This window comes from Camelus bactrianus, chromosome 10 (genome assembly GCF_048773025.1).
Source record: "Camelus bactrianus isolate YW-2024 breed Bactrian camel chromosome 10, ASM4877302v1, whole genome shotgun sequence".
NCBI classification, from domain to species: Eukaryota; Metazoa; Chordata; class Mammalia; order Artiodactyla; family Camelidae; genus Camelus; species Camelus bactrianus.
This window is the reverse complement of record NC_133548.1, coordinates 63,876,294-63,903,267: the sequence shown is the minus strand read 5'-3', so window position 1 is coordinate 63,903,267 and position 26,974 is coordinate 63,876,294. Positions and strand designations below refer to the sequence as shown.

Here is a 26,974-nt window from a genome sequence, read left to right as displayed (position 1 = left end):
ATCATTAATTTCTCAGTGTATAGCCTTCTCATTTTTCAGAGATACTTACTTAACCTTTTTACATGTGGGAAGATGAGATCAGAGATCCAAAATATTTTAAAGAAAGTTAAAAGTTACATTAAGTTTAAAAGAATCTTAATAGCTATTCTGTTGCTGCTTCACATGAAAGTACTTTTGGAATACTACCAAATTCAAATGGAATTGTAAATTTTAGTTACTTGGCCAAATTTGTTAGCGAAAAACTAACTTTGTATGGAGAGTAGAGTCAAGCAAGCGTCTTCAGGGTCCTGGATGTAAACTACTAACTTCCTAGGATAAAATCTACTTATAAAGTAAGGAGGAGGGCTTTTAAAGTTAACTAGTTAATTCTAATTTTCCTGGAAAAGTGCAGAGTAGATAAATAGCAAGGTTGGATACTGAGGTCAGATCCTCTTGGATTTTCGCTGTGGAACAGAATAGGAAAACAACCAAGTGTTCAGATCAGGTTACATATGAGTGTATAAAATTGGTTGTAACAAGGTTATACATTTTTGAAGCAGTTACAGAACCTTTAAAAAATCTATGTACATTCTGCATTGTATTAGTGATAGGAAAACTGTGATGTTAATGATCTGTTGACTACTTCAAATTTTCAGACCTAGTTTAAGGTTAGAAAAATGATTTTATTCCATAATTGCTAATATTTTATAGATTTAGGTTTCAATTTGCTTGAATATCCTTTTAATGAATTCTATTGAAATGTCTCTTCTTTTTTTAATACAGTGACGATGAAAATACATTTAAAATCTTAGTTGCAACAGATATTCATCTGGGATTTATGGAAAAAGATGCAGTCAGAGGAAATGATACATTTGTAACATTTGATGAAATTTTAAAACTTGCTCAGGAAAATGATGTGAGTTTGGTTTGCATTTTTGTGATTTCTATCAAGTTCCCTTACTCAAGATGCTCTTTTTCCTTCTTAAAGTTAGAGGTTTGTTTTATAGGTTCATGTATTCACATTGCCTGATTAAGTATACTGAAAGCACAGAGAAAATTTTGTGGGCTTTATTCCCTGAATTCAAGTAGGAGCTACTTTTGTAAATAGCCTGTAAAAATTTACAGATATTTATGGAGTGTTTACTGAGTGCAGGATCCGGTTGCAGTTTCTATTTGAAATGCACAGCTGACTGTCATAGTTTCTACTTTCAAAGAACAGACAGCAGATCAGTATGTGAGATAAGACAGATGTCCATAATGCCCAGATGTGAGGTCATCTGTGATAAGAGCCAAAAGAAAATTATAAACAGCATTTCCTGGAATTTTAGAGGTAGAAGAGGTCACATTTAGATGAGGATGGAAAGATGAAATTAATGAAGGAAGTGGCATTTAACCTGGGCTCAGAAGGCTGGTTGACTTTTGATGGATGAAGAACACAGAAAGTACACCTCACATGAAGGGGAGGGAGGGTACAGAGGTGGGGCAGTAGGTGTGTTAGGGATACAGCTGCTATGTTTGGCCCCCCTGAAGGTTATGTGTTAGGCAGCAGCCTGAAAGACTAGAAATGTGGTTTGAGCTGCGTTGAGAGCTTCAACTGCCAGATTGAGGAGTTTGTACCCAATTTAATAGAAAGTCTTTTGGCACCAGAGAATAGCATGAAGTCAGGATAAGTTTGAGGCTTATTAAAAGGGATGGCATGGAATGAAAAAGGAAGTGAATGCGAGAGATATTACAAAGATACAATTTGCATACTTGTGTTGGTTGTAGGGAATGGGGCTGAGGGAGAGGGGGATGGCAATGATTCTGAAATGTGTTAAGTTTGGGTGATGGTGGTACCAATAATAGACGTAGGTTTTAAATAAGGAAAATTCCTCTTTATTTTCATACTTCCATATACTTCTTTATGCGGGAAGGTGATAAATTCTGATTTAGATTCCAATAGGACATTCAAGGGAACATGCCAGCAAACGGTTGAAATGTCTGTCTAGAGTCCCAGAGACAGCTGAGGAATAAACAAATTCTGGTGACTTGCAAACGAGTGTCTTCAACCTTGACTTTTCCTCAGAGTTCTGTTCTGTTTATCTGCAAGTCCTATGTTTCTTCCTCCTGAATATACGAAAGGGGAAGCTGTCCAGAACTCTTATATTTGCTGACTGCAGGAGTTCCCCTTAGGTCTTTTTAAATTTACTTTAGTTTTTACATTTTATTTATTTATTAATCTGGGGGGAGTCATTAGGTCTATTTTTTTAATGGAGGTGCTGGGGAATGAACCCAGGACCTTGTGCATGCTAAGCATGTACCCTACCACTGAGCTGTACCCTCCCCCCCACTTAGGTCTTTTTCACTTCCTGTTCTTTCCCTCTACATCTATTTAGCATAACAGCCAAAGTGAACTTTTAAAATCATAACTCAGATCATGTCACTCTGCTGCTTAAAATCTTCCAAGTGGCCTCTTATTGAATAAATAGAATAAAAATTAAATGACAAGGTTCAACGTGATCTGGTCCCTGCCCAGAGACTTTATCCCCAACGATTCCTCCTCCTTCACGGAGCTGCATCCATGCTGGGATGTGTGTTCTATTCCAGGACCTCTGCGGGTCTGGTTCTCTGCTCAGAGCACCTTGACCTTGGCAGGGTTGACTTCTCAGTTCTCAGTTCAGGCTTTTACCTTTTAGGAGAAGTCTTCTCTCGTATCTCCAAACACTCCTTTTTCACATTACACATTTTTTAAAATAACACCATTTGAAATAATTTATTGAATTGTTTACTTCTTTATTTATCTTCTCCACCAGGTGGTAAACTCCAGGGAAAAATCTTTTCTCTTTGCTCATCTATATATCCTAGTACCTAGAAAGGATCTGGCAACCGTAGGCACTCTTATAAATGGGTTAATGAATGAGGGCATGTCTGGTTCTATCTGCTTTTAAGATGGATTCCTCTTTCCCTGAGGGCAGAGAAATTTGCAGCCAAAGGAGGTCTGTTTCTGCAGAGAATCCTGTGTCCTTTCTTTTCTGACTCTTAGGAGCTATACTATTTCTATCCCTGAGCATAAGCTTTTTTTCCCTCTACTTTGTCCTTTCCTTGTGTTTCCTCTTGTTTCCCTTCCCTGCATCCTTTAATCTTAACTGCCCCTCTCCCACAGCCCCATGCTGGTATTTCCAGGTGCATATTATATTTACTTTCCCCCATAATTTGTGTTTAGTATTTCTTCTTATTGAAATCTAAATTCTTCCCAGTTTTAAGGTCTCTGTTTTGTGGGCCTGCACCATCTAACCAGCCTTATTTTACTCTGGTTCTTTGGAGCCTTTTTTCTTCCTTTATTTCTTTTTTTAAACTTTTAATTTCAAAAAAATAACAGTCTTACAAAAGTGTTGCAAGAATAGTACAGATAATTTCTTACCCTTCAGCTAGATTTCCCTATGCTTTCCCACATTTGATTTATCTTCTCTCCACACTCGTGCGTACACACACGTGTACATACACATACACACACTTTTTTCTGAACCACTGGAGAGTAAATTGCATATATAACCACAGCGCACTTATCAAAACCAGGAAACTGATACTGATTCAACACTATCATGTAATTTTCAGGTGCTGCCCGCTGTCTGGGTGATGTGTGTCATAGCAGTTTGGGGGCAGGTCTGTGGAGTCTCGGTCCCAACCCAGGATTTCTCTTGCACTTAGTTTCATGTCTCTTTAATGTCCTGTAATTTGGGACATTTCCTCAGCCTGCCTTTGTCGTTCATGACCCTGACATTTTTGAAGAGTCCAGGGTAGTTGATTTTGAAGAATATTCCTCAACTGGAAACATCTGATGTTTCCTGGTGGGTAGATTCCCTTGGGCAGGAGAACTGCAGAAGCACGTTGTGTCCTCAATGTTCCCTGGAGTCAAACCAGTTTTTAAAAACACTAAACCTTTTTTTTGCTTGTGATAAAATACACATAACATAAAATTTACCATCCTAACCATTTTCAAGGGTACATTTCAGTAGCATTCTAAGCACATTTGTGTGGTTGTGTAGCAAACTCTAGAACTCTTCTCTGGCAAAAGTGAAACTATACCGTTTAAACAATGACTCCCCATTCCTTTCCCCCTTAAAAATATTGATTTTGTTGTTTTTGTTTGATTTCTTCTATGGTTTTGATTTTTTTTAAATAAACATTCATTCATTCATTCATTTATTTTAATGGAGGTAATGGGGATTGAACCCAGGACCTCATGCATGCTAAGCACGTGCTCTACCACTGAGCTCTAACCTCCCTCCCCCCTTGTATGTCTTTGATTATGATCATTTTCTTCCTTTACTCAAATCGTGTTTAGTTTTGAAGCTTAAATCCCACATTTTTGTTGATGCTTTTTTGACTATGGTAGGGGTAGAAATCTCTTCCCTTCTAGGTTCTTTGGCTGGTCTAATAATTAAATTGACATAAGACAGATTACCAGGAGAAAAACAAATTTCAAGTGTACGGGAGCCCCACAAAAATGTAAGACCTCCCCAGCAGTGAGGTAATTGAGGCTTACATTCCATCCTGAGCTGAGGAGAAGGGGAAGGGGGTCCGGGGCTTCATGAGGAAGGAGGACAGTTTACAGGGAGATGAGAAGAGTAGATGTTTGGCTAACGGGGGTTTCCGGTGCCATGCAGATGAATCTTTCTAATGTCAAAAGTTGTGTCTGGTAATAGCTCTCTTTCTGGTACATGCCTCCTATCTAAATTCTTTTAGGCTGTTAAGAGAGGTAAAAAAGCTTTCCCTGACCTGCTGGGTCTTAATAGCCTTCAGCTCAAAACAGTCCACATGCCAAAGCGGCCCATTTTGGGGTGATGCGTTTGGCCCCCTCCCCCCATTACTGTAGCCCACAGTGATCTGTAGTGTTGGCTTCTTGTGTATAATTAAGAACTTAATCAAATTTCTTTAGGTAGATTGTCCGCTTCTTGAAAGCACATTGGACTTTTTTTTCTGTATGATTTCCCCTTCTTTCTGGGTGTTCCTGAGTGCTCTTCCTTGAAATCTCACTTATCTTTCCTAGGGCAACTCAAATGCCACTGTGTTATTAGCACATCTTCCCAGACTTTGTCCTCAATGAATTTCCTCCCCTCAGTTAGATTAATTGTCACGTCATCTCTGCTTCTGGTTTGTTTACATATCTGTTCTAGTGCATGTCAGAGTCTGACTTATGTTTAGATACATAGCAGTTTGTCACTTCTGTTAGATTTGGAATGTAGTTAGGATACGGATCGTGTTTTATTCATCACACCCAGCATAGGGTATGACACATTGTCCGTATTAAATGACGACAGGGACGTCATCTGTTTTGTAGATTGCTAGTTCCTTACCTGTCAGGGCCTGTAGGAACTCTAAATAGTTGTTGAATGAATTGAGTGAATAATTCGGATTGAATTGGCTGTCCTGTCCATAGGTTTTATTAGAGTGCTAAGTTTATGTTTGATTTGGGTAACTTTAAAAAAAATATGGTCACTCTGGGTAGCATGCGTCAGAGACTTAGTGTAGTAATTTGAAGATGGCTTCTCTGAAGGTGGCCCAGGAACCTAAGTTGGAGTCAGATTAATAACCAGATTGGAAGGCCCTTTGAATAAATATGAAGTTTTAAATCTCCATACGTAATAGTATCTTTTACAAGATTTTTTTTATCACTTTGGTCTATAGTTTTAAAAATTTTACCTATAGAACATACTAATTTACACACTATTTTCTTTTGATTAGGTGGACTTTATTTTGCTAGGTGGTGATCTTTTTCATGAAAATAAACCCTCAAGAAAAACATTACACACCTGCCTTGAGTTACTAAGAAAATACTGCATGGGAGATCGTCCTGTACAGTTTGAAATTGTCAGCGATCAGTCAGTCAACTTCGGTTTTAGTAAGTAAGTATATTTAAGTATTTAAGTGAATGTTCCCTTGTGTGTAGTATTTTCTGTATAAGACACATAAACACACTAACAATTAGCCATTTTACCTTCACTGTAAGTTATTTTCTTTTTCTTTTTTTGGGGGGTTGGGGTTTGGATTTTTTTTTTTCATTTTTCAGTTTTATTAGTTACAGTTTGACTGCACATATACAATATACTGCATGTATTAGTTATTTTTAAAGGAGGTACTGGGGGGTTAAACCCAGGACCTCGTATATGCTAAGTGTGCACCCTACCCCTGAGCTACGCCAACCCCCCAAGTTATTTTCATAGTAAATGTAGTTCTTTGAATTTTCTGAACATTATTATATTAATTTGTGTTTCCCTAATTAACATGAGACTGAGTATCTTCTTAAATTTTTATTGTGCTTTTGGTATCTCTTCTGTTCATATCCTTTGCGTATTTTATAAACAGGGGTTTTAGTCTGTTTGTACTGAATTTGCAGAAATTATTTGCATATTCTAGATACTAAGGCTTTGTTAGGCATATTTTTTCCCCCAGTCAGTGGATTGTCTTTTGACTTTGTTTATGGAAGCTTTTGTTGTCAGAAATATTTAATTTTTATGTATGTAGTCAAATACATTGTCCTTTTTCTTTAAGATTTGTGCATTTGGGACTTATTTACAATATCCACCTAGAACCCCACGTCATAAAGGTACTCTCATGGTTTTTCTTCAGCGTTGTACGGGGTACAGCATTGCGTTTAGTTAAAATGTTCTCATAGTCTCCCTCCATCTTTGCCAGTTCCTCAGTCTTTCCTGAACAACCCTGATGCTTTTGAAGTATATTGGTTAGCGTAAATATTTTGTAGAATGCCCCCCAGTTTGGGATTTCCTCATGATTAGACTAGGGCGATGGGTTCTGGGGGAAGAATATTCCATATAGGTTAAGTGCCTTTCTCATAGTGTGTCAGGAGTGCCTGCTGTCAACGTGGCTGGTCCTTGGTGAGGTTAAACTTGGTCATTTGAGTAAGATGGAGTCTGCCAGGTTTCTCCACTGTCAGATTACTCTTTTTCCCTTTGCATACACTGTTTGTTAGAAATGAGTCTCTAAGTCCAGCCAACACTCAAAGACAGTTAAATTTCTTGGAGTGAGGAAGGAGGGTCGAAGAACTTACAGGCATGTTAAAAACCACCACAGTGATTAGTAAATATTTCGGAAGAGGCTGTGCAGCTACTCTGTTTCTCCTTAAATTTTGTCCAGTAATTTTAGCATTCATCATGACTCTTGCCTACAGCAGTTGTAACTATGGTTTATAATGGTGATTTTCTGTTTCCCACTTTCTTTCTACATTTTTAATTGGAATTCTTCTGTAAAGAAGATTTGTTCCTTGTCCCCCATTTGCTTCTTTATTTATTCAATTGTCGGGTAGTCAGAACTTACTCAATTTTTTATATCAGTATCAACTCATTTTTTTCCCTTTGGGTTACAGTTTAATACTATTGTCATCTACTTTGTTGCCCAAATAAATTTTTTCCAGCTTTAGCCATTGGGCACTCTTTCAGACTGGCTCTTGTGTCATTTCAACATACTCATCTTTTTTCACCCTCTTTCTTTCTTTTTGGCACTGTAAGATGCGCCAGGCTAATTCTGTATTTTCCCTTCCCTAACTTTAGACTCATCAATTTCTTCAAGGAGTCTTGGTTCCTTTTTGGAATGGTATTTGGAAGCTAGAATCTGGATATTAGGCATGGGCATTGCTCTTGTCTTGTCACTGCTTCTAGGCTCTCTCAGTGCACACAACTAATAAATAAGTAAATATGTATATATATAAAATAACCCATGAGACGGACATAGCCATATTTATTTCTTACCTAATTATGTATACATATTTTAAAAATGAGTTTATATTGGGAGGTAAATTTTTTGAGACTTAAATGTAAGAAAATGGCTATTTTTAACTTTGGATTGATAATTTGGCTGAGAATAGAATTAAGATTTCAAAAGGTTTCTATAATTTTTAGAAAATTCATTCTGAAAAGAAATTATAGTTCTGTTTAGGCCACTATTGACATTACAAGGTGGGCGACCTCACCTGGCCAATTAATAATGCCCGCTCTGAGCCTGACCATGAATACGAATTTCCTTATAAGATCACTCAAGCTCAATCAAAAACAAGCAAAATTTTAACCCAAAAATGTAACTTCTTGATTATTAAATCCTTACTCGTGACTTAATTAACGTTACTAACTGTATTACTGATATCCTGTCTATTTTATAAGATTGTTGTCTCTTACATTTCCCTTTGTTTGTAACTAGACCTCCAGGAAGATTGATGATGGCTAAACATCTTGAGGAAAAAGATCAAATTTATAATCCTGCATAGAATAATTGTAATAGTGTGATCCTAGGTATGGGAATGAGCAACAAGGGGTAAACATTTCCTGGATCATGATAGACTAGTAAGACAGGTGATCCAGAGAATTTTTAGTATCAACAGGGCCTGATCCAAAAACTAGCACCTTGAGTGGCACGTCAACAGATTATTCACCTGATCTAGGAATGAGCCTTCCTAGCACCGTGGGACAAAATTGGTCATGAAATGTCTCCCAAAATATTGGTCAAAGTTAGGACCAAGGGGGAGCAATGTGGACAAAAATACTGCAACCACATCAGTAAACAAAGAGTGCTGAAACCAAGTCATCAGCGGCTGCCGCCACCCACCAGTGGGGACAGGCCTGCAGCCCAGCCTCTGCAGCCACTCACAATGGTGCCCCGTGAGCGGACTCAGAATAAGAAAGGACAAAATAATGGCCCTAGATAGCTAGGTGCTTGTCAAAGGAATGAATTCAATGAGCCCAAATGTTTGCTTCCTCCCATACATAGAAAAGCACTAAATTCTTTAACTTGAGATGCCTGGTTTTCTTTAGATAACAAGCAATCTTTTATTGTTCCAACTACCTGGTCTTTGTTGTAAAGCTCCTATATATCCTAGCTCTTCCCCTACCTCTTCGGAGCAGTCCCTCAGAGCCATCTGAAGGGCTGTCATCCGGTCTCGAGTTCTCCAGCCAAATAAAACATAACCTCAACTTAAAAAAAAAAAAAAGATTCCTGTAATTTTTAACTTACGTCCTTGTTTTTAAGAATTCTGATCAGTGTCTTTACCTGTCTTCTATTCAGTTATAGAGTGTTAGTGTTTTCTTCTTTCTTTCATCTTGTTTTTAAACCGCTCCGTCCGCCCCAAAGACGGGTTTACCTGTTTCTCTGCTCACTGTTGCTGCTTCTTGTATTTCATTTCTTTTGTCTAGATTCAGGTTTCTTTCTAAAGTACAGTTTTTACAGTTTCTCACTGGCTGTTGGTGAGTGGTAAACTATTTTGTATTTCTTTTGAGGAGTCTGCTGTAATTTTACTTGCTGGAAAAACAGTATAACATAGTGGTTAAAAGCACAGATTCTGGTACAAGACTGTCTCAGTTCAGATCCTGGCTCTGTCCTACCTGGGTTTCATCATTATGAGATAGAAGAAGAGCAGTGCTGAGCTTACAGAGTAGGTGTAAGGAGTAGTTGAGTTAATAAGAAAATTGTATAGAATGGTAACTGGCATAAAGAGAACATTCAGGTCACCATTTTGTTTCTCCTCATTGCCCTTAGCATTTTGCTGTCTTACTATGACATGTTTAATTGTGGATTTAGTTCTGTTTATCCTGCTTGGGCTTCATGCATTTCAATCTAAGACTTTTTTCCCCAGAAATTTTCAGGTAAAGAGATAATATAATACCTTGTGATATCACTTATCAGTATGTGGAATCTGAAAAAGCTGGACTCATGTAAATGGAGACTAGAGTGGTGGTTACCAGGGGCAGAGAGTTGGTTACAGTTAGAAATATTGTATTCTGAAATTTGCTAAGAAAGCAGATCTTAAATGTTCTCACTACAAAAGAGAAATGGCAATTTTATGACATGATGTGGGTGTTTAAGTGTGCGTTAAGCTTAAGGTGCTAAGTAAGCTATAGTGGTTATCATTTCACAGTATGTAAGTGTATCAAATCAACACGTTGTATACCTTAAAGTTATGCAATATTATATGGCAGTTATATCACAATAAAGCTGGAAAAAATAGAGTATGTTATAATGCTGCAGTAATTAAAAATGTGGTGTGACTCATAAATTGATAGGCAGGTAAGTGGAAGAGTATGGAAATTCCAGACATAGCCTTAGTACAAGTAGGAATTTAGTGTTTGATAATAAAGGTGGTATCTTGCATCTCCAGGAAAAATATGGCTTATTTAATAAAAGAGCTAGAAGAAACCGTTAGGCTTTTAAAAAAAAAAAGGCATGGGAAAGACTTTTCTAGTATTACGTCAACCCAGAAGCCATAAAAGAAGAGTTTGATGTGTTTGTCTTTGTAAATTTCTGCATGACAAGAGCTGCCCAAAGCAAAGTCAAAAGTCGAAGTTTAACCAGGAAGAATATTTGCAACTCATTGCAAATTAAGGTCTGATTTTCCCAGCAGGTAAATAGTTCTTTTAAGTCATTAAAAAAAAAAAATCCATGAGTTAATAAAAAAAAAAAGTAGGTAAAGAATACAGACATAGTTCACAGAAAAAGAAATAAAGTTGCATTTAAACACATTAAAAGAATACGAAAGATACAAAATGAGGTATACTGAGGTATTTTTCTCCTACAAGATTGACATAGATCAGTGGTAGTTCTTAATCTTGGGTGTACATTATCATTACCTAGGAAGCTTAAAAATACTGATGCCCAGTCTCTAGGTCAGTTAATTTCTCTGAGTGTCTTGGACATTGTTGGATCTTAAAAGATTCCTGAATAATTCTAACATGCACCTCAGGTTTTAAACCACTGGCATAGAAAGCTTGATAAGTATTATGTTGGTGGAGTAAGGGGAAGAGGGGTCTCATGCATTGCCGTTATATTGTGTGTAAATTATACAACCTCTATGGAGGGAAATTGGCAGTAATTATCAAATTTACAAATGCATGTACCTTTTGGCCCCACAATTTCCTTCTAGGTATTTTCCTATACTCTCACAAGGGCAACTTTGTACAAGAGTACTCACTGTAACATTATTTGTAAAGCAAAAGACTGGAAATAGTCTGAGTGTCCACTGATAGGTAACTGCTTAAACGCATTATAATAATCCATACTGTGTCCAGCCCCCCCCCAAGAAAAACTGCAAGGAAGCTCTTTATGTACTGACATGGAATGAGTTATAAAATATGCTATGTAATGTATATAATGAAGACAGGGTGTAGAAATCTATATTGTGCTGCCATTTGTGTAAGAAGGAAGATGCATGCATTTGCTTCTGCAGGTGTAAAGTATTTTTGCACAGTTACGCCAAGAAATTGCCTAAAGTAAACTTGCCTTTGAGAAGAGGAGCTAGGTGGCCAGGGGCAGGAGTGGGTGGGAGACTTTATAGTTATGCAAGTAGTAAGCGATAGAGCTGGAATTTTTAATCTGTCTTTTGGATTCCTAAGTGGGTGTCTTTCTTCCCCTTCTCCTTCTACAAATAAAAACCTTGTACAAAGGCTTTTGCGAATTGAAAGCCTGTTCCCCTATTCAGAGACACAAGTCTTTTATGCAGTTCACAGGCGTCATTTACTGTATGGTTTTCTCTAAAGCGTAGTACTTTGAGAGCTCTTCAGCCTTGAATTGAAATGAATTTTTGCCTATGACTTTTTTTTTTAAGCTCCAAACTTGTGGTCATTTGCCAACTTAGCTCATCCAGTTTGCCTATAATTGCATTCATTTTTTGGAGGCAGATAATGGAGGAAACAGCTTTTGTGTCTTATTATAGAAACTAACTTTTTTTTTCTTTAAGGTTTCCATGGGTGAACTACCAAGATAGCAATCTCAACATCTCAATTCCAGTGTTTAGTATTCATGGCAATCATGATGATCCCACGGGGGTAATTATTATGTTCTTACAGTTTGTTGAAATTTTAGAAACTATCTGTTTAGTGTGTGGAGAGCATTCTTCCTCTTCTTCCCAGGAATTTTTAGTCAAATTGAGTCAAAAATTCAAATTGACTTTTTATTATTCATATAAGCTTCTATGCTGCTTTTTAGGTAATTTTTAAAAATCTGGAATAATAATTGGTGTGAGAGGTGTGCTTTTATTTCATGAGTACTGAGGTTAACCATAAGTAACCAGGAGGAGGGGTAAATACCTAACGTTTGTATAACGCTTTACAGTTTACCAAATATTTTTACATCTTTATCTCATAAAATCTCACCTGTAGGAAATGATTGTCTCATGAACAATTTTAAATGTAAGTTAGATCATCTTACCTTGTTTTTGATACGGAAGTACAGAGGGTCCTCAACTTACAATGGTTTGACCTAAGATTTTTCAGCTTTAGGATGGTGTGAAATTGATGTGCACGCAGTAGAAACTATACTTCGAATTTTGCGTTTTGATCTCTTTCAGGCTAGTGATATGATGCTGAGGGGGCGGCGAGCTGTAGCTCCCAGTCAGTCATATGATCATGAGGGGAAGCAGCTGCTGTACACACAACCACTCTGTTGTTCACTTTTGGTACATTACTCTGTAAATTACACAAGATACTCAATACTTTACTATAAAAATATTTATACTTTTTCTCTGTAGGCTAACCTAAGTGTTCTGAGTGTATTTAAGTTAGGCTGGGCTAAGCTATGATTTTTGGTAGATTAGGTGCTTTAACTGCAGTTTTGGATTAACAGTATTTTCAATTTACAATGGATTTATTGGGACCTAAACCCTTTGTAAGTTGAGAAAGATCTTTAATAGTAGGGGTCCTGATCTCAAAATATCTTTTCCTTTTACCTGGAAATACATTATAAATACTAGTTAGCTAGTCTTTTTTCCTCACCTCTTAAGAGGTCTGCTTAATATTACAAAGCACTGATTTCATGGCTGGTTTTTAGTTTTCAGCGGACAAGACATCATGATAAGTTTTGGTGAAATGTTAACTTTGCATTTAGCATGTGATTCCAGTCGCAGTAAGTCACTTGTAATAGGAAAAGGTAGCAATACTTTTACTATTGTAATTGAGAAGACGCTGTCCTAATCTATATTTTTGTAACTATCGAATATACTTTTAATAAGTAATAATATATGCAAATTACTTATTTTTAGATATACATTAATATTCTTTGGAAATATTTTGCATAGGCAGATGCGCTCTGTGCTCTGGATGTTTTAAGTTGTGCTGGACTTCTAAATCACTTTGGACGTTCAATGTCTGTGGAGAAGATAGACATTAGTCCAGTTTTGCTTCAAAAAGGAAGCACAAAAATTGCTCTTTATGGCTTAGGTAAGATGGTTTTATTTTACTATTTATGTCAATAAATGTTTAATTGCTTAAGCAACTAGGAAATCAAGTTCTGGAGTTAACTTCCTTGCTGTTTGAAAAAGTGAGGCAAATTTAATTATTCCTTATGGGTGACTTTACAAAATAAGAGGTTTTGATAGAAATTTCTTTTTAGATAGTGCCAGTCTAGAGTTGTCATCTACACTACTCAGAAAATTTGCTCTCTCAATTTCACTATCTTCAATTTATTTAGTGTCTAGTAGGCTAAAGCTTGTTTGCTAGGCTTTATTCCATGTGACTGGAAGATCAAAGACTATTTTTAGGGTGCAAAGTCTGTTTTTTGTGTCTTCCTTGGATTAAGTTCAACTTGACATTTGTTTTATGAATGCAATAGCTTTATTGTTTTTGTTGTGTGTAGAGTATTATAAAATTATATTCATGTTAAACCAACCTTAAAATATCCCAAGAAAAATTGGGAAGAAATTTCATGCCATAGCCTCAACATAGTTTTTATTATTTTTGGACTGATTTTAGTATAATAGAAGCCTGAGAAGGTCTTATTTACTGCATTTCTCTTTGTATATGTTTTTAAAAGAGTAATTAGGGTGGGTGGTTTATTTAAATACTTTCACTAGGAAGCATATAGTCTTTGCCCAATTTTCATAATTTCTCCAATGAATAGAAAAGCATTGTTGTTATCTATATTTTAGAGATATGGAAAATGAGATCAAGTTATTATGTCTGATTTTGTAAATGATAGAGCAGGAAGTGAAGTACACTTTTTTAAAAAGCTACTAACAGGTGTTTTAATCACTGCAATGTTAGGGGTCATATTTGCAGAAAATGTTGCTCTTCCCACTTTCAGAGCAAGGACAGACCCCATTATGCCTCAGTCACTGCCAGAAGCCACCTACTTCCATCATCCGTTTTCTCCCAGACTCTCATCTCATCCTGTTCTGTTACCATTAACTGGACTCCGTCTCTACCCGTCCCCGCCTCTCTCACCCCAACCCTTCCCTATCTAATTAGCAGACTCCCTCCTGTCCTCCGTCTCTGAGCACTGCCTGTACTCTCCAGCCTGCAGTGAACCTGGTCCCTGAGGATGCTGTGTCCCACACGGTTCTCTCCCGGCCTCTTCTGGGCTTCAGAAGAGGCCTTGCTCCCTGCTGCCGCTTCCTTTCCTGCCTGCAGACTGCCCCCTTGCAGCCAGTTGCCAGCTGGCTAAACTGCCCTCCACTCTCTCAAATTTCCTACCTACCTACCTTCAGTTTTTATCAGTGTCTCAGTGCTTCAGCCTCTAAGTAGATCAGCCTTCCAGTGTCCTGGATTTTATATGCCTTGGCTTTTTCGTCTTCAGTTGTACGTTCTGCATTTCACCATCTATTTCTTTGTCCATACTCTAGGGATTCCCTTTAGAGGCTAAGCCTCTTCTAGCTCTCATACTTCTGCGTTGTTGGCTTTCTTCCCAGGCCTTCCCTCATCACTACATGAAGTGGCAGCCTTGCCCCCACCCCCACCCCGACATTCCCCATATTAGCATTCTGACTTTTTTACCTTTTATAATATTTAAAATTACAATTTATATGTATATTTACCTGTTTTTTTTTTTTTGACCTCCTTCACTTGACTAATGTGATTCCTCAGGGCACAGGGAGAGTTATTTAAAAGTCATTAAATTATTGGAGACAGTGCATCCCTGGTGTCCTCTTTACTTGCTGCAAATAATAAATCCCTCCTCCCCCTCCAAAAGAAAGTCAATAAATTATTAAAAAGCACAGCATTTTTATTTAAAAACATAATATATCATTCTATTATTTTTAAATACAGGTTTTTAATTGAAGTACAGTCAGCTACAACGTATCAGTTTCTGATGTACAGCACAATATCCCAGTCATGCATATGTATATGTATATTCATTAAATACAGTTTTTAATCTCATCCCTTTTAATATCTGTGTATTCTATAATGTATGTTAGATCAAAAATACATATATATTTATAATAAATAAAGGGAAACTGAAAAAGTTTCATTAGAAATTTTAATAAGAATTTAAGCACAGAAAACTCAAATTTTTATTCCACATTTTCCAGATTTTGAAGGTATATATGCTTGACATGGAAAACATTCTCTGAATGCAGCTAACTGCTCAGCAGCTGTCATGCGCAAACTTAGAACGTATTTATTTGTAAATAGTGATACCAGATTTCAACTATCTCTCTAACAGAAAAATGAAATACTCAGAGAAGCACATGATTTAGAAGCAAAGCATACTGATTTTTAAAAACCAAGTACAAAACCACTTATAACATAGTATAACATCCATTTCAGGCTCCATTCCAGACGAAAGGCTCTATCGAATGTTCGTCAATAAAAAAGTAACAATGTTGAGACCAAAAGAAGACGAGAACTCTTGGTTTAACTTATTTGTGGTTCATCAGAACAGGTAAAAGTATTCTCTAAGAATTTTTGAATCACTTATTGAGGTTCCCCCAAACTCTGTTTCCAAGCTTAGCTATTTCTAAAATGCACCTTATTCTTTGGAAGTTGTTGGGGCTGGGGGTATAGGTCAGAGGTAGAGTGTGTGCTTAGCATGCTTGAGGTCCTGGGCTCAATCCCCAGTACCTCCACTTAAAAAAAAATAAAATAAAATTGTCAGTGCAGGATCAGGCAAGACTTAGATATGCACTGTGTGACTGCCTTTTGAAATTGTCTTTAGTGTGTGTGTGTGTGTGTGTGTGTGTGTGTGCGCGCGCGTGCACCCGCACACGCGTGCATATACATACATTATTGCTTGTTTCCCCACTAGAGCAAGGACTGTTCACCACTGTGTCTTCAGTATCTGTATCAGGCCTGGGATACCTGGCACATAGTGCAAACTCAGTCAATAGTTGTTGAATGAGTATCAGTTTTTGTTAAGTAAATGCTGGTTGAAGTATTTGAACACTTACTTAAATTCCCAGTGATACAAGTCAGTGTTAGGGAAAACTTTTCCTCCTTGTCTTCATCACTTTGGGTTTTCATCTGTCTTTTAATAATAACAACTAATCTAGGTATAAAATGAGAGTTTGCGAGTCACGTGTTCATATGATGTTTTATTAAACATTGAAAACTTATCTCTTATGTGAGACTGACATTCTTATTTCCATTATTTTTATAATCAGGAAAAGAAACCTGTTGTTAAAAAATAACTGGACATATGTAGACATTTGTTTTTATTCTACAAAGCTTAGACCAAACTCACTTCTATTTTTTGTGCTCTGTTTGGTATCCACTCAGACCAATTGTCAGGTTTTTACTATTGGTAGAGCTCGTGCTTTTCTGACCCTCCCACAAGGGGAGTTATTCTTCTCCAAAGCCTTTTGTGATCTGCCTCTAATGTGAGATTGACCACTTTCTCTTTTGAGGTTTCTATTTGTCTGTGTCTTACAAGTTTGTAAACCCTTTGAGGGTGGGAATTAGAAGTTATCTTTGCATCCCCGATCCTTTGAACTGTTTCTGGTGTATATAGAGGGAATATAAAAAACTTTAATGAATGGAGAAAGAAAGACCTATATAGACCTAGTTAATAAGAAATTTTTCTATATCACAGGACATTTATAATATTTGTTTTTTAAAAATCTTGGCATTAGGAGTAAGCACGGAAGTACTAACTTCATTCCAGAACAGTTTTTGGATGACTTCATTGATCTTGTTATCTGGGGCCATGAACATGAGTGTAAAATAGCTCCAACCAAAAATGAACAGCAACTCTTTTATGTATCACAGCCTGGAAGTTCAGTGGTTACTTCTCTTTCCCCAGGAGAAGCTGTAAAGAAGTGAGTAACTATTACATTTTCCGAATCAATTTTTAAAAATACTTGCTATAATAATCTAATCATCTCACAGGTTCAAGGTATTGATGGTGTTGTTATTTATATAAGATAGAATTTATTTATAAAGACTGATCATTCAATATAATCTTCCTATTTTCCCAGATTTTAAGCTGATTTCAACAGGAGGACATCCCAATGACATAAATTATTTTGCTGCTCGTTTGGCGAATTTAAGACTAACATTTTTATTAATTAAATTTTAAGTTAGTGTACTATAGAAAAATTAATGGACAAGTGGCTTTTATTCTGGGAAAGAAGAATGTTTAAGTTTTTTCCTATGAAAGAACATTCAGATTAAATGACTGAAAACATTTTCTAAGGATGTGACTTTATCAAGAAATATTTTGTTGAAACTTAGAAATGTGAGAGTTTTGAGGTGCACGTTTTTCTGAGGAAATTTGCAATGTGTCTAGACTTTCGTTTCCCTCCTCATTTCAGACACGTCGGGTTGCTGCGTATCAAAGGGAAGAAGATGAATATGCAGAAGCTTCCTCTTCACACAGTGCGGCAGTTTTTTATGGAAGATGTTGTTCTGGCTGCCCATTCAGACATTTTCAACCCCGATAATCCTAGAGTAACCCAAGCCATACAAAACTTCTGCCTGGAGAAGGTGATTCTTCTAGATGAAGGTCAATGAGATCTACTTTAGATGAGAGGTTATTTACATTGAATTAAATACTTCAGTAGAGCAGAGGAAAGTCACTGTATTATGTTACATTCTCATGAAGCTTGTAAGGAACCACTGTTGTCCTGTAAATGAGTTTAGTCATATCAAAGTTTTAAAGTCTTTGAGATGGAGGAATGTTATATATAGAAGTAACTTTGTTTAATTAAGATCCTTTCCTCCTTCTTAAAAACATACACATGATCTTTCTTTTTTTATCCTGATTTGATCATTTGTTCATTTTACTAAGGAAAACAGGCTCTGGCTTTGGCTGGGGGATAGCAGGGTGTTCTGGCAGATGAGGGGAACCTTAGCCTCTCTAATAATCTCCATCAGGCATTCCTTTCACCCTCAAAGCTACCCCCGCATAAAATCTTAAAATGTGTCTGCTGTGCACCTTGTAGCTTCAGCATAAGTCCCATCCCTCCCCTCCCATTTGGACTGTCATCCCTAAACCTCTGCAGAAATTCTAGAGCCACTATGAAGTTAGGTGAATGCATTTAATGATGTGTGAGCTGACAGCCTAATAAGATTAATTGCTGACACTTACTCAGTTCTTATTCTTTGTAGGCTCTTCTCCTTTGCATTTTATTCTCATGAAAAATCATGTAAATGATAACAATAATTATCACTGATACTCACTGACTGCTTATATGTATTCTGGGCATCATTGACAGCATTTTGCATTTTATCCGGTCAATGGTGCTACTGGTAGGTAGAGTCTACCAGCCACATTTTATAGAAAGGGGAACTGAACCTTAGATACAGTAACTCACCTAGTATCACAGCTTTACTAGCAACATGTGACTCACATAACTGACAAGTTTAAGAGTTTGCCGATTTCAAGATGACTAGATCCAGAAACTCAAATTAAGATCGTAGGTTCCTCTGTCTATTTCTGTGTCTATCCCTGTGCTGATGGATTCTGTCTTAACCTTCACTGTAAGAGAGTCATTTTCACGTGGTAGCCCACAGACTTACACTGTCCTTAACAGCTGAATCATTTCTCCCAGTTGTTCCAAAGAAATCCCTAGCATTGAGTTTCCCTGGACTGAACTTGTCCCTAAAGCCCAATTTCTGAAACCAGGGAGATGGAAAATGAATTGACTGTCCGGGCCTAGTCGGGGAGCATTGAATCTCTCAACCTTGGCACAATTGGCATTTTAGACTGGGTAATTCTTTGTTGTGGCAGGTTGTTCTGTGCATGGTAGAATTTTAACAAATCCTCTCTGACGTCTACCACTAGATAGCAGCCAACAGTACCCCTTACCCCTGCTCATGACGATATTTTTATTTTGAGATTGAAGAAATGCTTGAAAATGCAGAACGGGAACGTCTGGGAAATCCTGTCCAGCCAGGGAAGCCTCTTATACGACTGCGAGTAAGTCCTATTTAGATAAATTCAACTTCATTCATTTTCAGAGCTAGTGTTGTAGAGTTGACGGGAATTTTGATTTAATCATAGTTTCATTCTGATAGGTTTGATTTTTTTTTCTTTTCTCATTTTCTAAATAGTCTGTTGTATATTAATAGATTGGCTGAGCTCTCTGACTTTATCGTTTACTACTCCCTCTCTCCCTCCCTTCCAGGCACTTGGCCCTCTTGTGGTCCCTCAGACAATCAGACACTCCCTCACCTCCTGGGGTCTGCTCAGATGTCATCTCAGTGAGCCCCACCCTGATTAAGATCACAGCCCCCATACCCTCTCTCCGGCACTCCTGATTTCACATACCCTTCTCCACTTTTCTTTTTTGTCCATAATCCATCCTCCTAACCTGCATGCCATTTATTTATTTTGGTTATTGTTTGTCCTCAGCTACAAAATTATCAGCTCTACAGAAGGGTGGAACTTTGCGAATTATGTTAACTAAAGTATCTGTAGACACCAAAACAGTTCCTGGCATATAGCAAGTACTTGATAAATATGCTGAAAGAATTGATAAGTATCGGAGAATATTAAAAAATTCTAAGAAATTGAAATGTTTTCTCTGCCTATAAGCCTGCTAATCTTTCCCACCATGATATACACAAGCAAACAAATAACAGATTTGTTTTTGCCTTTGTGCCTTTCCCTTCTCCGATCTATCCTTTCTGATTTCTTCCAAGCTCTTCCAAGTACATAGCCTGAATTGCTCCTCGAACATTCTCTTCCTCAGTCCACTGTAATCAAGGCTCTGACCCCACCATCTCAGGTGGGAAAGATGACCTTCAGTTGTCAAATCCAGTAGGTTTTTCTCATCCTTCTGAATCACTCTCGCATCCTCTTCTCCGAGTTCTGTTTGACCCCTCCTATCTCTTAGTTGGCCCTCTGTTCAGTCTGGGCATATAGGGCTTTAATGAACGCCTGTAGAAGGGTGACTCCCAAATTGTTACATCCAGGTTAGACCTCCTTGTTGAGGTCCAAGAGTCCCTCTGAAGCCTGGTACTCAAGGGGTGCAGCCCTCAAACCAGCATCATTGGTATCACCTGGGAAATTCTTAAAAATACAGAACCTCAGGCCTTACATCAGACCCATTGAATTGCATTTTAACAAGATCCCCAGGAGATTTGTGTGCATATTAAAATTGGAGACGCATTGGGACATAGAGTGGGGAGGTGAGTGCAGTCTAGAGCCAGACTGCCTGGGTTTGTTTCTGGCTCTGCCACTAGCTGAGTGACCTTGAGCTGCCGGGTCTCTTGTCCCTTAGTTTGTACTTCATAGACTTACAAGATCTAAGTGAATTCAGTGACCCTGCCCCTTCTCTCTATCCCATTGTCATTGCTATAGCTGAGCACTGATTATCTCTTACCTACACCTACAGCTGCAGCTTCCTACCTGACTCCGCCTCCAGTTTCCTCCTCTCTGTGTCTTAAGCCTTTCCACACTAATGCAAACATAATCTTTGTAAAGTACAGTTTTGCATGCCTTTCCTGCTGAAAAATCCCCTTCAAGATCCCCTAGCGTTAAGAGGAACAAGTCTAAACTCTTGCATGGCATTCCAGGGTTTTACGTGACCTGGTCTAAACCCACGCCTTGGTCTAGACCTACCCCTTTTGCTTCTGCCTCATTTCCTGCCAGCACCTCCTAAGCTCCAGTTACATTGGACTACAAGTCTCTGTTCCCTGGGCCCAGTGGAGTTTTTTCTTGCATGTTTGCCAATGCTGATCCTGTGTGGAATGCACTTCCCTCTTCTTTTGTGATAGCTCCTTTAACACCCACTGAAAGCTTCCCCTCTTCAAAGAAGCCTTTCCTTATTTCCCTTCAGAGTCGATGCTTCTTCCTTTTTGTCCTCGGTGTACTTTGTACATTTTACTTCTTACAGCACCATTCACGTTCTGTTTGCAATTTATGGAGTTTGTCTTATTTCCATAGCTTGTCTTCCCTGTCAGCTTGTGAATTTCTTTACAACCAAGATGCTCTTTTACTTATGGTTGTACCCCTGGCCCTCAGCAGAGCACCTACACATTGTGGACACCCACTAAAGTTTGCTTAGTGAATGAGTTTTGTGACTTTTAGGAGCAGAAGATTACAAACAAAGCTAGGCTGGAGTACAGTGTTAAAAATGTCTGAAGAATTTTGGGGAGACCCAATAGCTTGAGCATGTGATCTTTTCTGTTTTGTAACATGACAGCTGTACAGATGGTCTGGGTAATACAAACATAGTTGCTTTGGGGGACCACATGATTCTCTTTATCCAGGCAGAAGATCGCGTGTTTCTCATCCATGTCTGCCTGATACTATTAGAACCAACCAGACTTATATAGAAAATTGGCATTCCAGGAGGGAGGGTATAGCTCAGTGGTAGAGCCCGTGCTTAGCATACACAAGGTCCTGGGTTCAGTCCCCGGTACCCCCATTAAAAAATAATAATAATAAATAAATGAATAAACAAACAAATCAAACTAATTACCTCCCCCCGCCAAAAAAATGAAAATTGGCATTCTTCTTCCTACACACAATAAATTATTAATTCATTAATGAAACAAAATATTTTCCAGTAAGTAATATTCCAAAAGTACACTGTATCGACTAGGGGGCCCTCACTGATTCACTAATTCAGTGAACAATGTTTGTTGAGTACCTGCTTTTCTGCATGCTGGGGGCCACAGTGATGATAAAACAGATGAAGTGGAGGTGTGAGGAGAGACATAGTAGATGGATAGCAAATATATGAACAAAATCTTAGCTAGTGCTAAGTGTGGTGAAGAGTGTAAGTGGGGTGGAGGTTAGGAGTAGTCTGGTTAGGTTGGTGATGTGGTACAGTGCTGATTCCCAGAGGATGTTTTGAGAACAGCTGGTTTAGGAAAATGATTCTCTCTCTCGGAAAGAAATGTAGGGTTTTTTTGTTTGTTTTTTTGTAAAGGGCTTGGTACCAGTTAGACTTCTTTGGAAAGAGCCTGCCTTAAGAACAATTAGCAGTTCTAAGTAGGAACAGTCGACCCTCTGTACCTGCAGCTCCACGTCTGCGAATATGGAGGCTGACTGAACTACGCCTTTTTTGTTTGTGTGTTTGTTTATCGATTTTTTTTAATTGAAGCGTAGTCAGATTTATGCAGTTTTATACTGAGCTTCCACAGATTTTGGTATTTGCAGGGGTCCTGGAACCAATCCCCCGTGAATACCGAGAGATGACTGTACCGTGTTTTGAGGGTAATCATTTCTCAAAGCGCACAGACTTGTTTCTTTTCCTGCGTGGGTTTTTCCCAGCGTTTATTTTTGTCTAGTGTGGAAGCGTATCCCTGTGGTGAAAGACCAGTTAACGAATGCATCTAGGGCCAGCATTTTATTTTGGTGGAGAACCCTTTCTGCATTGAAAGTTAAAAAATTTGTTTAGAAATTTCACCTCCTTTTCAGATGATATTCCTGGCACCTAGACTGTTAGTTTTATCACGGGGAGATGTAATCATTCCTACATTGTGGGAATTCTTGCTGTATCTTGGCTCCATCAAACAATGTTCTGCATAAGCATAAACCTTTGAAGCTTTGTTTTCTCGATAGAATAAAAGGTATAGCATCATCATGATCTTTAAAATGAGCTGTGGAAATTAACATTTTAACTTAAAATTATTGCACATAAGCACTAAAATTGTTAATCTTGTTTTTTAGCCCTCATAGCTTATTCTGTATTTCCAGGTGGACTACAGTGGAGGTTTTGAACCTTTCAGTGTTCTTCGCTTTAGCCAGAAATTTGTGGATCGGGTAGCTAATCCAAAAGATGTCATCCATTTTTTTAGGCAAAGAGAACAAAAAGAAAACACAGGTAAGCTAGTTATTTTTGCAAATTAAAAAATACTCTCATAAGGTTTACATAAATGAATCTCTAGTCAAAGTATAAAACACTAATGGAAAATGTTTTAGTGTGATTCTAATAGCTTAGATAAATAAAACTGATAGTTGGAATAATTACATCTCTTGTCTTCTAAAAATTAGATAGTAATCATTTTTTAAACCTGTGAATATCAGTCAAGAAATGGAAGTCTTTCTCTGCAGACAAAGTTTTTACAAACATGCTGTCAAATAACAACAACTTTAAAGATTTATTGTTTAAAATAAATATTTACTATATACATTATTAGTGTTCAGAGAACTTGCTCTCGAATTTTGCATTGCTAAATATTTCAACTTTGTAGTGCAGTGACTTAAGAAGATTCCAGTCTTTTGAAGTAAGAGGTTTCCCAGAATATTAGAAAGATATGTACTTAAGGACTTAAGTTTGATATTTTTGATGATTGTGTAATTAATTTCCAGTTAAAGTTCATAAAAACTAATTGCCCTTCTTTTAGCATTTATAAAGAACAGGTCATCTGACTGAAATAGTGTTTTGTCATAAGAAGTATTAATCCTTTTAAATACAGAGGTTCTTTTCCTTAGAGCTATTGCATCAGAATTTTCATAGAAAAATGTGGCCCTTGTTTACGTGTATGCTTATCTAGGTTTTTATTAACCCTGATTTAATGGGCTTCTGTTTTCAAAGTGAGATTGTGATCAAAATTGTGTGTGCTTTTAATTCAGCTTGAAACAGTCATTTGAATATGTAAATAGAGCTTGTAGAGTACTGTTTTAGGAGGAAAAAAATCCATATCAGAGAATATTTAATGCTGTGAATTTTGAATTACTTATTGATAGTGATTTACTTTAATTGTCCATCCTTATTAACTCTGTGAAGTTTTATGGGTTTAGCATTTGTAAGTATATGGAGTATAGAACTAGTACCTTCTGTTACTTGAGTTTCAGCCATAGTTTTGTTCTAATGATTCCTTTTTTGTTTAAACATTAATTGCTGAATGGAAACAGTGACCCTTTTGTGTGTGTTAATGAAAGCACTTTTTGTTTGGCTAGCTCTGCTACTTTAGCTGCAAGTGCCGCATCATGTAAGTCACTTAACCTCTCTGATGTGTAGTTTTCTTCTGTAGAAAATCAGGGATGATAAATGTGCCTGCCTCACGGGATTCTAGTGAGGATTAGATGGTATTCTGTGTGTAAATAATCTTACCATAGTGTCTGGAATAATAAAATGCAATCATATTTATGAAGCAGTATTAATTCTCCCAACTGAAATTCAAAAAAGATTTCTGTTCACTTGTCCTCACCACTTTGCAAGAGGCACCTTGAACTTTGTTTCTCTTTACCCTCTAAGCCGGTGGATAAACTGGCTTAAACTTTTTCCTCTGCCTAAAATATTACTTCTTTCTCTTTTTCTTTTTTGCTTGGTGAATCTTACTCATTCTGCAAGTCTTGAGTCAAATGATAACTGCGTTGCCATCTGCACATTATTTTCAGGCCTCTTTGAGAAGAATTGGTTTAGTTCTTCTCTGTGGGTCATAGTTTCTGTTCTTCTGTTGTAGCACTTACCACCCTGTATTGTAGTCATTTGTTGCTACGGGCGGCATCCTATCATTGTATTGTTGTTTCCCACACCAGGTCCAGCACCTGCTAGACAGTTAATGCTCGTTTCCCTGACGGGTTATGAGCAGAGCAGGTACTGCACCCTCTGCTTTGTGACTTCCTCCGCGGTACTCTCTTCATCCTAATTTTTGAGACAACCATCCCATTTCGGAGTGCCGCAGAAGTACTTGAAGCATACTTCCCATTTGTCTCAATACTAAAAAGATAGTTGCTTCAGGGCTGAGATTTAAGGAAATTAATAAGTTTTACTGTTTCATCAAGGACATTCTTAAGTGGAACCGGCTTTTTGTTTTGTTTTGAACTTTTGAATACGACGTGATGACTATTAGTAGAGCACACAGCCACTGCCTTGACTCAGCCCGAGGTTCCTTCCAACAGTTTTACCCGCAATTACTTTTGTATCATTTGTGCAAATGTCAAATAAGTGGAAAAGGTAAATAACGTCTTAGTATCATTATGAGAGTTGTTTTGACCTTGAGCCCCATGAACCGATATGGGGGACTCCCAGAGGTCTGGACCACCATGTGAGAACAACTGTAAGAGACAGACAACTTGGAGGTTTGAAAAATAAATATGACTTTGGGAAAAAGATTCTAGATATTAGCAAAAATGCCATAGTTTTTGCCTCAAAATTTACTACATTGAGCAAGCTGACAGTTGATAAAGTTTGGCCATACCTCCTCCACTTACAGCAGTCTGCAATGAATTTGTGGTGCTTTAACATTAAAATAGAAGCTGCTATTTTTTTTTTTCATGGACTTCTTTTTTCTAGGAGAAGAAATCAACTTTGGGAAGTTCATCACAAAACCTTCAGAGGGAACAACTCTAAGGGTAGAAGACCTTGTGAAACAGTACTTTCAAACTGCAGAGAAGGTAATTTCCTGATTACTGTTCTCAATTTGAATAATGGCTAGCTTACAATAACAGATTTTAATTTAGGTTACGTATAATTGACAGTTTAAACAAAATGAATCCTCAGAATGTTTCTGTGTAGTAAGTAGGGTGACAATCAGTTACATTTATTTAGAATTAGTACACATCAAGAAGAAATAAGTGCTTAATATTAGTTGTTAATATTGTTATTACAGTGTCTTTATTGTTGATATTGTTAGCTTCTTTCTTTTTATCTCTAAGACATAAGTCTGAATCCAGGATTTCATTTTCTTGCATCCGGATATGATTTCAGAATTACTTTATTATTATAGCCACAGGGTGGTAAAGCTACTCTTACTGTCATGAGTATATACCACTTTGAGATCCTCTGGTTTTATCTTCCTATTGCTGCTTAAACAAATTTCCACAAATTTAGTAGTTTAGAACAACACAGATTTATTACCTTACAGTTTTGTAGGTCAGAAATCTGACAGTGGTCTCACTGGACTAAAATTGAAGTGTTACCAGGGCTGTGTCCTTTCTGGAAGCTGTAGGGGAGAATCCATCTCTTTATCTTTTCCAGCTTCTTGAGGTACCCACCATGTCTTGGCTTATGGCCCCTCCTTCTCTCTTAAAAGCAAGCAGCACTGTGTCTGTCTGACCAGCTTTCCCCAGATACTTCTCTCTGACTCCCTGCTTCTGTCTCCCTCTTCTGCTCTCAGGGATGCTTGTGATCACACTGGGTCCCCCTGGATAGTCCCTGATAATCTCCCAGATAATCTCCCTGATTAGCAACCTTAATTCTGTCTATAACCTTAATCCTCCTTTGCCATGTAATATATTCACAGGTCCCAGAGATTAGGATGTGGACATCTTTAGGGGGCCATTCTTCTGCCCACCTCACTGGTTAACCTAATCTCTTAGTGATCAGCTGCCATTTCTGGACTCTCTATCCCAGCCAGTCAGGCCTCTGCATTTTCATGGGTCCTGTTCTCTACTCCCGTGTCTCATTTTTGCTTTACTTTTTCTGGCCCTTAATATTTATCAGTAGGCTTAATGACTATCCATTGTTATGTTTTGTTTTGCTTTGTCTTCCCTTCAATAACTGCATAACTCTTTTGTCTTTTTCCCTGGTGGTATGATTCTGTAATTTTCCTTGCTCACATGGAATTATTTTGTCAGGAAGATACTATTTTCTGCATCCAGTGATTTGTGTGTCTCTTACAGAATGTGCAGCTCTCACTTCTAACAGAAAGGGGAATGGGTGAAGCAGTACAAGAATTTGTGGACAAGGAAGAGAAGGATGCCATAGAGGAATTAGTGAAATATCAATTGGAAAAAACACAACGATTTCTTAAAGAACGTCATATTGATGCCCTGGAAGATAAAATTGATGAAGAGGTGAGTAACTAATTTGGGGTAGAAAAATCTAATACTTAGACAATCTCTCCTTAAGAGCAGCTCTAAGTTTCTTTCTGATAAGTCAGTAATTAATCTCTCTCATTTGTTT

General features: G+C 37.6%; 1 protein-coding gene across 3 annotated transcripts in view; it reads left to right on the top strand.

Annotated features, from left to right (window-relative positions):
* The window catches only part of MRE11 (MRE11 homolog, double strand break repair nuclease), a 67,492-nt gene that overhangs the window by 1,915 nt on the left and 38,603 nt on the right, over positions 1 to 26,974 (top strand). For all 3 annotated transcript variants that reach the window (XM_010973350.3, XM_074372884.1, XM_074372886.1), the window contains exons 3-13: positions 763 to 895; positions 5,704 to 5,864; positions 11,696 to 11,783; positions 13,031 to 13,172; positions 15,498 to 15,612; positions 16,799 to 16,984; positions 17,480 to 17,651; positions 19,006 to 19,086; positions 22,819 to 22,945; positions 25,364 to 25,464; positions 26,692 to 26,865. In XM_010973350.3, coding sequence (XP_010971652.2) covers positions 763 to 895; positions 5,704 to 5,864; positions 11,696 to 11,783; positions 13,031 to 13,172; positions 15,498 to 15,612; positions 16,799 to 16,984; positions 17,480 to 17,651; positions 19,006 to 19,086; positions 22,819 to 22,945; positions 25,364 to 25,464; positions 26,692 to 26,865 — 1,480 coding nt within the window. The remainder of the gene's footprint in view (positions 1 to 762; positions 896 to 5,703; positions 5,865 to 11,695; positions 11,784 to 13,030; positions 13,173 to 15,497; positions 15,613 to 16,798; positions 16,985 to 17,479; positions 17,652 to 19,005; positions 19,087 to 22,818; positions 22,946 to 25,363; positions 25,465 to 26,691; positions 26,866 to 26,974) is intronic.